This window comes from Maylandia zebra, linkage group LG3, assembly GCF_041146795.1.
Source record: "Maylandia zebra isolate NMK-2024a linkage group LG3, Mzebra_GT3a, whole genome shotgun sequence".
Lineage (NCBI taxonomy): Eukaryota > Metazoa > Chordata > Actinopteri > Cichliformes > Cichlidae > Maylandia > Maylandia zebra.
Window position 1 is genome coordinate 33,454,396 of NC_135169.1, and position 11,841 is coordinate 33,466,236.

Genomic DNA, 11,841 nt, shown 5'->3' on the forward strand with positions numbered 1-11,841 from the left:
TTTTTTTTCTTTAAAGAATTATTAGATGGTGTTAGCTTTGTTGGGTCTGTAAGCCTGTATACTGGAGACTGTTTTATGTTGTAGGAGATAACTATAGTGCGTTGTAATCTTTTTGTAATTTTTGGCTGACATAAGGTGTTCAATAAATCATTTAAACAGAACCTGTCTGACAAAGTGAAGTAGGCTAAAAGATCTCAAAAAGTAACACATTATGCCACGATCTAAAGAGACTCAAGGACAGCTGGGAAGCAAACTGACATCTGTCTGTATGGAAAGGTTTGAAAAGTTATTTCTAAGGCTTTGGGATTCCAGTGAACCATACTGAGAGCGATTTTCCACAAAAGGAGAAAACTTGGACCAGTATGAACCTTCCAAGTTCATACTAACAGTCAAACATGGTGGTGGTAGTAGTGTGATGGTCTGGGGTTGCTTTGCTGCTTCAGGATGGCTTGCTGTAATTGTTATAACCATGAGTTCTGCTCTTTACCAGAAAATCCTGATGAGACTCACTGAAGGACAAGTTCACCTGGGCTATGGAAAAGATCAATGATCCAAAACACATCAGCAATTCGACCTCTGAATGGCTTAAAAAAAGAAGAAGAAAGACAAAGTGTGTCAAAATTCCTCCAATGTCACGTGAAACACTTATTGCAAGTTATTGCAAACACTTGACCGCAGTTTTGCTGCCAAGTTGGGCACAACCAGTTATTAGGTTTAGGTGGCAGTTATTTTTTTCAGAGGATCAGGTAGATTTGTACAGATTTTTTTTCGCCTTAATAAATAAAACTATCATCTAAAAACTGCAATTTAGAAACAGTAAATAAACACTTTCGGGTCGTTATAAAGATATAAACTAAATTAATTATTAAATTAATCTAAATGAATCTTTTCTGGTATTCCTCGCCTCAGCTAATATATAATTTTCATTTCTATTTACCTTTTTTCCATTAAATGTTTTCTTTAAATCATGAAGTGTTGGCTGGCAGGCAACGTCAATACGTCATTTCCTGAAACCAGATTGGGTGCGCTTGTGTAAAACGTTTCAACACACGCCAGGGGTGGAGTATTGTGTTTTGATCTGAAGCACCGCCCATTCGGCAGATTCCAATGAACACTGCGAATGACTGCGAGCCTGTCAGTGAAGGCGGGAGGACGAGAAGGCAAACTTTTGATGGACGTGAACGAGCTTTATTTGCATCGCGGGAACAACAGCAGTGCCATTTATGTTTATCAACAGGTGACTCCAAACAGTACTCGAGCTAGTATGTGTTATTATTCCTAAATAAGTTCCTCAGCATTCAGTGTTAGTGCCCGTGCTATTTTGAAGCTCAGTGCGGTTAGAAGCTCTCCAAGTTGCTAAGCTAACGTCAACTTTAGAGCCGGTTTCCTTCTGGACTTTTTCAGTGGAATGGCCCCCAGAAAACCAAAGGGAAGCGGTAAGCGTAACGTTTAAACTGGACGTGTGGTGATTGATGCCACTATTTCCAACTTTTACTGTCAGGAGCTCATGCAAGTGTGATTCAGTACTGTAGTCTATTTTTGTTTCTTGCGCAGATGCCAGCCTTCCTTTCGCTGCTCTCCAGCTGCTTGCCCCGCCTGTGCGTCTGGTGTCTGCAGCCCTGTGGAAGGTGCTGAAGCGAAGGGATGTGATGCAGTATGGGGTTGTGGAGGAGTTCGTGACATCTTCCTGTGAGGCTGTGCCTGGGTTGCTCACTGTGAGACACCAGGGCAGGCTGACAGTGGGGCTGAGAGCAAGAGTGAGTATAACAGGAGAAGCTTCACCTCTGTTGCTTGTGAAGCTCGCACAAAAGAATTTCACTCACATGTACCTGCACATGTGATGTGACAATAAAAGTGATTTGATTTGGAAATCGGATTTAAATGTGTGCTTGAACCACTGTACTGTGTCCAAGAATGGCACAGTCCCAGTCTCCACCTCTGCAGCTTTAGCCTGGAGTTTGCATGTTTATTAGGGCTTTGACATAGTATTAAAAAGGAAGCACACCATCATAACCTCATTGCTGGAAGACAGCACAGCATCGATTAGGAAAAGTAACACTATGAACAAACTTGGAGTCATTTCTGACCAGGATATATCCTGCAGATTGCAAATTGAAATATTATGCAGGACTGCTTTCTTTTATCTGCTCATCATCTTTAAAATTGGAAGCACTCTGTCTCAGTGAACCTTTTTCATGCATTTATTTCATTTATTGCTTCTAGCCTTTAAAATTATAATTCATGATTATCAAGTTGCTCTAAACACTCCTTGAAAACCCTTCAGTTGATCCAAAATGCTGCAGTGAGAGTACTGACAGGGACTAGAAAGACGGAGCATATTTCTCCTATATTGGCTTCGCTTCGTTGGATCCCTGTTAAATCCAGAATTTAAAATCCTTCTTCTTGCATACAGCTTGTCATTAATAGACCTTATATTATCCCTACAGTACACTTCCCTGTGAGAGTGCGTGTTTACTTGTGGTTCCTACAGTATTTAAAAGTAGAATGGGAGGGAGAGCCTTCAGCTTTCAGGCCCCTCTTCTGAGGAACCAGTTCCCAGTTTGGATTTGGGAGATAGACACTGTCACTACTTTTAAGATTATGTTACTCATTTTGATCCAGAATACTGTAGGGTCTTTATATTACAGTATAAAGTGCCTTGAGGTGGACTGAATTTTATACCAGTGGGGAAAAAAGCCATAAAGACAAACTAAATCTTTGAACCTTTCAGTTACGAACCTTTCAGCAGACAGACGTTAGTGCCTATGTTATGCCCCTCAGCACTTGTTGACGCCGCTCTGTGCCTTAAAGTGGTCTGACACTTCATGGTTGAGTTGCTGTGGTCCATAAACACGTTCACTTTGCAATAACACCACTAAGAGTTGATGTTTGAATATCTAGGAGGGAAGAAACTTCACAAACTGACTTGTAACAACAGTAGCAGTTACCACGCACTCATTCTCACACCATGCAGACCTTTTTATAGAAGAGAGGAAAAACACACCAGTGATGCAAAATTACAAAAATATGATGGCGGTCCTATCGGAGGCTATGAGAGTGGAGGCGGGGACTGTACCTGGTGTTTCTCTGTAGTCAGATGATCTTTACCTCGTTCTTTTTTTGTTTGTTTGTTTGTTTGTTGTTTAACAAGTTGATCTTGGAGCTGTGCAGTTCACAGCCTGATGCTGAGGTGATTGAGGAACACCTGGAAAGAGTCCGTGTACCTGCTGGAACTTCTTCAGTAAGTGACCTCACAGATCACACTGCCGTTTTTCACAACTTTTATTCTGTGGCGAAAATTTGATACTGATTTCCTCAGTGTTTTCATATTCCTTCTGCTCTGTGATTGATTCATTTCAGGCACTGACCACAAAACATGGAGCTGATTTCGGAATTAAACATTGCTCAGTTGAACCTTTGATATTTAGGGAAGAGCTCATAGTGTGTTGCAGCACAGTACTTGTAGCTGAATACTTGCATTGTGATGCAAAGATTATGTATTCAAAAAGACGATGTGCCAAATGGGGATTTTTATGTTACCAATCTACATGTCTTATTTGCTTACTTGCAGATTTCCTGATTGTGGAGAAAATAAATGTAATTTCTTCTCTTTTTCTTCCCAGAGTAAGGATGTAAAACTAATGAGAACAGTGAGAGATTTCCATTCTTTGATTCACACGTTCCTCACAGACCCAGCGATTAGAGAAAAGTTCTACAAAGTGAGTACCTCGCCTCTGCAGCACACACTTCAGCACCTCCACCTGTTGATGAACTTTCACGCCCTCTCCTGACAGGAAGTGTTTCCTGTGGATTACGGAGCAACGTTTGACCAGGAGCTGGAGAAGCTGCTGTGGGAGTTTTTGGTTCGACTGGACCAGCTGCTTCCTGTTCCCAACCTAGTACAGGTAATGAGAAAACGGCTGTTTCCATAGCGTTAGCCATGATTTATTGCTCTTATCGTCACTGCTTTAACAGTTTCTGTGTGCAAGAATTGGTCTAATATTTGGGTTTTATTTAATTTTTTTGTCAGACTGCAGCGTGGCTCAGTGACGCCCCCCCTGTCCTGGAGGAGTGTGCACGGGCAGCCACGCAGCCCCAGCTCCTGAAGATTTTACTTCAGCATGAAACCTGCCTTGGCCACCTGGAGTCAGCAGGTTGAAAAAGATAAGATCTGTGTTGTGACGACTGTGACGGGAAGACTTTGAGTGTCAGCTCATGATAATGCTCTTTGCTCTTTACAGCGTCACTACCTCCGAATATGGGAGACTCCATCCTGGCTTCACTCTCTCTGCCACCATCCGGAAGAGTCCCATCAGATCAGCCGACAGCAGCCAGGAAGTTGTCAGTGGATGAATCTGAGGGCGCCGAGCCAAAAAGCAAACCTTCATTTATCGCACCTGTTATTGGACTAATATCGAATGAAGACGTCCCGGTCTTGAACTCTGGCATTAAAAGAACACAGAGAAGTGATGGTCCAGCTGACAATGCTGGACATGAGCAGCTGAACTCCAAATTCACCTCAGTGAAACAGAGGCCAAAAGCCAACGATAAAGGAGCGAAGGAAGGGCGAGAGCAGCTGGAGGAGGAGGAGGGATGCACCCCAAGTCAAAGGAGTGGGGTGAAGCGCAAGAACTCTGACAGAGGAGAAAGCGATTTGGAGGAGGAAGAAGTTCTAAGTGTAACAACACCCGTGGAAAAGAGACTGAGCGGGCAGACGCAGAGTAAAGGTGGCCAGAGGAGGAAGGAAGGCCGAGCAGAAACTATAAGAAAAGAGGGATGCAGCAGGAAAGTCCTGGCAGCCCGGATGAGAAAGCTAGGTGTTAAAACACTATATCACCCTGAAGATCAACACCTCTACTCTGTTTTTGTCGATTGTCTGATCATGGAGCCCAGGGTTGTCATCGAAGAAATGTCAGCTGCTTCTCTCAGGGCTAGTACATCTGGGCCAGAGGAAACATCCTCTTACCAGGCACAAAACAAGCAGAGGAGGAAGTTACCGGCCACAACGTCAACGCAGAGACAGACAAGCAGCCATCTGTCGTCTGACACAGAGTCTCCCGGCTCGCAAGACAAAGAGTAAGGGACTAAAGTGCATAATGGCAATAAACCAAGCACTGTGGTCTGTGTGAATAAGTAATATATGGGTAATGCTATGGCTGCATATTTGTTTAAGAACATGTTTGAAGTAAAAATAGATATTGTGGTTCAGTCAACTCGTTTAAACATGGCATAAACTGTCTGAATACAATAAAAACATCTGATTTAGCTCCACAGATTTCTGGTTTCTTTTGTCTGATATTAATGACTTAACTATGTGCAGCTAGATCACACACACTGATCAACATTTGTACTTCAGTGTTTTCTGGTTGCCTTTAGACTTCAGTTAGAAGTGCACGAAGCTAAGCAGGTCAGCTCGATGCCCCCCCCTGTGATTAGTCACCAGTTAACAGCTACTGTTGTTTCCCCTCAACAGAAACCATCCTGCACTACACAGCATGAGAAGCTCTCCCTCTCAGCAGCAGAGTGACACAGGTGAATGTGGGGTGTAATTATGTAAGAAATGTATCACCTGCAAAGGTTTGAGCTTATGTGTGTTTACTGTTCTGTTCAGAGGTGCTGGCCGGTGCAGAAAATGACGACTACGTGGCTGATTCAGAGGATGAGGCGACGAAGAACTTCAAAGTCAGGGTGCGTATGCAGAACATATCCAGTCTTGGCTTTGATTATACCTGAATGATGTGCAGTTTCAGACAAAATAGAATAAATGGGAGTGTAAAGCATAAGACTCGGGGGGTAAAATCGGCCTGGCAAGGACTTCAATCTGGCACATCGGGTGGTTTTGTAAAATGTGGAGGGCATGAATTGCAGGCTCAAATACATGTTCATGAATTCTTACAGCTCAGTGTAAAATAAGTTACACGTCCGTGCGGTAACTGATGCCTGTAACACAGTAAACTCTTATTCTTAGTGCTTTGAATCCCTTTGTCTCCCCCAGCTGTTTATGAAACGCTACTACAAGACCAAACACGGCACCTACGTGCCCACCCTGAGGGAGTTTTGGAAACCTGCGATGACCCGGCGCCGCTTATTGTCTGCTGGACACAAACGGAGGTGATGAAATGATTTTTGTCCTCCACCGGCGACATGGTCGGAAAGAATAACAGGTTTTTAAATGCTATTGAGACTGATGGACACTTTTATCTTCCATTTGCTTGAAATAAACCTGACTCAGGGCGATTAAAACTTGAACAGGTGCTTTGACATCGTGGATAAACGTAGCCACGGTTACAGGCAGTGTCATACAGCTTTTTTAAGTCATTTAAATTGCATTTTTTAAAAACATATCTGGATTGTCTGTTACAAATGTGAAATATTTTTAACTTGCAATATGTAATAATATCTCTGTTAATAAAGTTTGTGATTTTTTGTATGAAATATATGAAATGAAATGCAAAATAAAAACTGGTTGATGATGAGACTGGTGCACGCTCCATTTGGTTCATCGATGAAGGCGAAGCTCTCAAACGGCTCCTGACGTTCAGCTCATGTAATGACTGTTAATAAAACCATCCCTGGCCTGTAAATCATGAATATGTTTATGCACTGAAAAAGCTTTTATCTCATAGCTGGTGCAGTTTAAAATGACACATTTCCTCATTTTAAATTATTTTCTTTTACAAAAACATCAGATTTTTCATTAGAAACCTTTACACAACAAAAATCAACCTGGAAACTCAAGACGCTCACAGTAACCCAGAGCTCTCTGCTTCATTATATTGGTTTATATTAGTGTGTTGCAGCTCCTGCGCTAAGCTTAGTTGTGGCTGTTCTCTGCCAGCACTTCAGAAAAATAGAAGAAATCCAATTTAAAAACGATGCGTTCAAAGTCGACAGTTCATCCCTCCGGTCACTGTGATGGTCTCTCCGGTGATGTAGGACGCTTCCTTGGAGCACAAGAACGCGATCACACTTCCGATTTCCTCCGGTTCTCCAACTCTGACAGGAGAAGCAAATTCAACGTGTCAAATCCTGGACTCTGAATATTACCAACAAGCTTTCCTGTGACCTTGAACTTCACCTTTTAATGCATAGCTGCTTTTTGAACTCATCCACGATGCCTTCATTCTGCCACAGCTGGAACAAAAGAGTTTATTATAAAAAGTACAACACTAATAAGAGAAAGCACGACTGAAATGCAACAAAAACCACATTTTTAGCAAAGGACTCCAGCGCGTGTCCTCACCGCAGAGCTGAAGCGGGTCTTGATTATTCCAGGGGCCACGCAGTTCACTCTTATGTTACTCTGAGCCAGCTCCGGGGCCAGAGCCCGGGTTAGACCCAGCAAGGCCGTCTTACTCACGCTGTAAGGACCCAAAGCCTGGAGAGGTGCACATGCACACCACGTGAACAGGTTTGCAGAAACAAAACAGAGCATGTCACTTCTTTACATTCAGGTTTATGTCTCACTCGTTTTAAGTGCATATATCCATTATTAGCTGCTTCCTTATTAACACGGCGCCACAGCGGGTGCCTCTGCATGTTTGACTTGGCACATTTGCCTTTCCAGACACAACCGCCAAGGGATTTTTATGTTCTTCTGAAATCTCCTGGTACACTAAGACTACCTTACCAAACAGGGTTTCTAAGACTTTTCTCCCACTTCAAAAGCCATAAAAGCTCAGGCTCCACACCTCTAATGCTGTGTCAAACACTGGCAGATACTGGAGTCTGTGAGTAACATAGATGCTTAACATTACAGCTTTTCTCCAGAGAATTGCTTTCTCACTTCCATCTCTATGTCTCGATGTGATGTAAGGAGGCGACCAACCAATCCTGACCGCACTGATGAGATTCAGTCACAGCACCACACGAATTCCTGCCAAGGAGAAATTCCTCACTGACCTGCATTGGTTGGTATCCAGCCACAGATGACACAAATATGACATTTCCACCTCTGAAAGAAAAACACAGACCTGTGAGAAGTGTTAGAAATATTACAGCAGGCAGGTTTTTATGGACGCCCCTTTTGGTGCCATTGTCACTCACCCTCTCTTCTCCATATGAGGCGCCACCAGCTTGGTCATGAGGAAGGCTGATTTTACGTTCACATCTAGGATCTGAAAAATGTCGACACAGTGACAGTGAATACTTTAAATAACAGAGTGATCTCAGAGTGACGTAAACAGCTCTTCAGAACCACATTTTGGATTTATGTTGTTTTTTTTATGACAACATATCAGTGCTACTGTATCCTTCATTTTAAAAAATGCAAATTTATGTCGTACATCATAAATGATTGGTGTGGGCTCAATTTTTGTACGTACCTTATCCCAGACCTCCTCTGTGGAGTCCATGATGTTTCCAAAGAAAGGATTGACTGCTGCATTGGACACCAGGATGTCAATGGCCCCACACCGATCCAGAGTCTGTACCAAACACAGAGCCAAGCACTCGTTCACGCTATTACACAGTGACGCCAACAAGTGGAGGACATTTTAACAGACACGTGCACTTCACCTCTTAATGCAGTTTGAGTCACAAAAGCAGCTGCTGATGTGAACCACGCTTTGCCCAAAAGATGAACTGTTTGCTTTTATGAAACTCTTACAAAGTCGTGTAAAAGACACTGTTCAGATACACTGTCTAAAACTCAAAGCGTTTTACTTGCGTGGCCGCTGTCGTCCTTAAAAACAAGCGTTGAATACAATAAGGTCAAAGGTACGCCACTAAATACTAAACAAAGTCCAAAAGGAGCTCAGAGGAAAAGCTAAAGGAATGGCTGGAGCTGGTTCACATCTGTCTTAATGAGTCTACCATGCAGGCATGTTTTACGTGGCAGGACTCCACAGAAGAAACCACAAAAAAATGTAAAAAAAAAACCTCCACTAAAGTTTTCCACAGAGCACCTTAGCAGTCCACAGTGCTTCTGGGAAACGTCTGCAGTCTGATGAATTGTCTGAATTGCTCATGACCAGTTGAGTGATGCAGCATGACAGCGACCCCAACCTTAAAAATACAGCAGACCAAGAAAATCTGCTTCACCTTAAACCCATCGGTTATTGTGGAATGACATCACAGACCAGACATCCTAATATGGCTGAGCTGGAGTGCCTCTTTAAGACAGAGGGGTCCATTATCCCCCCTGAGCACGTGCAGCTACAGAAAGTGCTCTAGGTAACCACCAAACCACCAAAAGAGGCTCAGCTAATGGTTCCCACTTACTTTTTTCCACCACCACTGAGGATGATGAAAGGGGACTTTTTGCTCACAGTAACATGGAGAGTTTCAAATAATGACACCAGCATATGTACAAGTAATCACTGTGAGCCAGAAGCTCAGGCTCAGACCACCCGAAACGCTCAGCTTCAGGCAGCTTGTTCTGCTTTTAGCTCTCTGTGATGTCACTGAGCACAGATATCCTTAACATGCACATGTCAGGCACAAAGCTCTGACTGTGAACACTGAGGTAAATAGAGATAAGCTCCAGACTGTCCAAATAGTCTGTTTTTGAGAAGCAGCCAATCAGATGAAAGCACAGCAGTGCATGATAAGTGGACTTAAATAGCATAGACTTATACAGACTCATTCACCCAGTCACACACACACATTCATACGAGCTTTTATCTGTTCACACACACTCAGCGGGTGCAGTCAAACACCGATCCACCAACTCTCTGATTGGTAGATAACCCGCTCTACCACCTGAGCCACAGTGGCTCTTAAACTGTGGGGAAAGCCCTGCAGGTGTGGTGTGGATGATCGGGGACTTTAATGAGTTTGCGTCAGAGCTAAATATGTTAAAACACCAAAGTTACAGAGTAACTAATAACAGATGTAGACAGGCAGCTAAAGGCAAAATTACAGTTTTTGGACAGTTTGGTAAGACCATAAGAGTGGGTTCAGTTCTTCGTGGGAAAGAGCTGTGACAGCAACTTAAATCTTGAAAACGCTTTACATACAGTCCACATTAGAAACGGGAGGTATTGGAAACAGTCATAGTGGTTCTCTGAGTCGTCCAGTCGCGCACAGCTGTAGTTTCAGTGCTTGTGTTAGCAGCATGCTCTGACTCTGCCCTTCACACAAGTAAGAAGCATCTGGGGTGGAACTATGGCCAGATTTTAACTCATTGCCAATTAGTTACTTATTTCCTGCATAGAAAAGGAGGGAAACTGTAACTGGAAGCGTTCCTGTTGCTGACAGGGCAGAGGAATGTGGCAGCGAGGGACTTCGGCTTCATATAAAAACATTATAAAAACACATTTTCACAAATAGCAACTTTAAGTGGAACTACATTGAAAAAACAGCGAAAATATCAGGCTGAACTTTATTCTACTAAAATCCAGCTTGGATTCCTTTTTATTGTTAATGATTGATAAAAATTGTTAGGTACACGTTGGCTGAACTTTTCTCCACCTCTCAAGTGGCTCATGCCAGATAAAGTTTCATAGGTTTTTTCACAGAGGATCAACTGAGGGGCTAGACATATAATAATTATTTTGAACCATGAAGCTACTCTAATAGAGTCCAAGAGTAAAAATATATGTAGAAATGAGCACCCATTTAATAGTTGTGTTATAATAAAGAGCCAAAGCTTGGTCTTGTATAGTTTATGTGCTGCTCTACACCTCTGAGCACGATGGACGGCTTCTTACCATCTGAACCAGTTGTTCTCGGTCTTCCCCTTTCCCAACATTACAGGTTGTTCCAGTCACTTGGATGCTCTGGCTCTGCAGCAGTGCCACAGCTTTGTCTACATTGGCCTGCCGCCGGCTGCTCACAACCACATGGGCACCTCTTTTTCCCAGAGCCTGAGCCGCAGCCAGCCCGATTCTGAGGAGGGGGGAGAAGAGCTCTATGATGCATCGCTTTAACCCCTTTACAGCAGTAATTACTCTCATGAATGTGCTGAATCTGAGAAATAAGCATTTTAGAACACACACAAAACAATCAAACAAACATGGACTAAGCTCTTCTATTACTAATTCTCCAATAATCAGTGATTTGTCATGATTGGAGACAGGTGACTAACACAGTCCTTGCTTGGTTACTGTTTGTTTTTTCATGGACAGCACCAACAATCAGGGGTCAATCACGTCATTTTTACCCATCTGTGGAGGCAGTGACTATGGCTACTTTGCCAGAAAGACTGCTTTGAGACATATTTCTTTGGCCAGCTACAAGATTGGTCCTAAGGCACCTGAATACACTCCTCAGCATCACCTGTGGACAGAGAGCACGCACGGATATGTTTTCAGCGCAAACAGCAGTTAAGTAGGGCAGAGGCCATGCACTTTGTTGAGCTCGCATTCCCAACTTTATTGTCACTCGCAGTCCGACATTTTACAAAGCAAATGCAGTTGTGCAAATGTGACGAAGAGGATTGTCTCACCCTGCAATGCATGAAAAGCTCAACACGAAGAGGTGCAGAGGAATAGTTTGATAAAAGACTCTCAAAGACCTTTGACTACTGACGATTCGTGTCGCTACAGTCGATATTTTCCGGGTAAACGTCCCCCTGTCAAAATAAAAGCATACAGCCTACTTCGCTCGGCTGTGTGCATATGTATATAAAAGTGCTGAAACCATGCTCACTTTAATAATACTAGTAATTGTGCAAATTAATCTTTTTTTCTATGGCAAATAAAGATAACAGCAGTTGCCAACAGCAGCTGACCGTTATTTTTCCCCATTTGAAAATCGTTTACCTGGTTTACAGAGTCAGTCGTCCTTAAACGCAACTTTTAGGAACGAGCCAATCAGAAGAGCTCTATTTTTGAAGCGACGGCTAGCTGCGCGATTTTACACACGTCGGGATTGGTGTAAACGCTGGAATTTACGCCC

At 43.0% G+C, this 11,841-nt stretch overlaps 2 protein-coding genes across 3 annotated transcripts; one reads left to right on the forward strand and one right to left on the reverse strand.

The window, feature by feature from the left end:
* Positions 1-889: 889 nt before the first annotated feature.
* tinf2 (TERF1 (TRF1)-interacting nuclear factor 2) lies at positions 890-6,476 on the forward strand. Its single transcript, XM_004575269.4, has 10 exons — positions 890-1,436; positions 1,555-1,757; positions 3,152-3,241; positions 3,624-3,719; positions 3,795-3,905; positions 4,031-4,154; positions 4,242-5,076; positions 5,474-5,532; positions 5,612-5,688; positions 5,996-6,476. The coding sequence occupies exons 1-10, from the start codon at positions 1,409-1,411 to the stop codon at positions 6,113-6,115; spliced, it is 1,743 nt and encodes a 580-aa protein (XP_004575326.1). The 5' UTR covers positions 890-1,408; the 3' UTR covers positions 6,116-6,476.
* Positions 6,179-11,831, reverse strand: dhrs4 (dehydrogenase/reductase (SDR family) member 4). 2 transcript variants are annotated; one of them, XM_004575270.6, is made up of 10 exons: positions 11,706-11,831; positions 11,390-11,515; positions 11,105-11,220; positions 10,653-10,830; positions 8,325-8,426; positions 8,047-8,117; positions 7,903-7,954; positions 7,244-7,378; positions 7,079-7,134; positions 6,179-6,996 (listed from the first exon to the last, which is right to left on the reverse strand). In XM_004575270.6, exons 2-10 carry the CDS (start codon positions 11,399-11,401, stop codon positions 6,882-6,884), a joined length of 837 nt encoding a protein of 278 aa, XP_004575327.1. In that variant the 5' UTR covers positions 11,402-11,515; positions 11,706-11,831; the 3' UTR covers positions 6,179-6,881. The 2 variants fall into 2 exon arrangements, with proteins under 2 accessions (XP_004575327.1, XP_076737848.1); XM_076881733.1 differs by lacking the exons at positions 11,105-11,220; positions 11,390-11,515 and having other exon boundaries at positions 11,706-11,818.
* Positions 11,832-11,841: the final 10 nt, after the last annotated feature.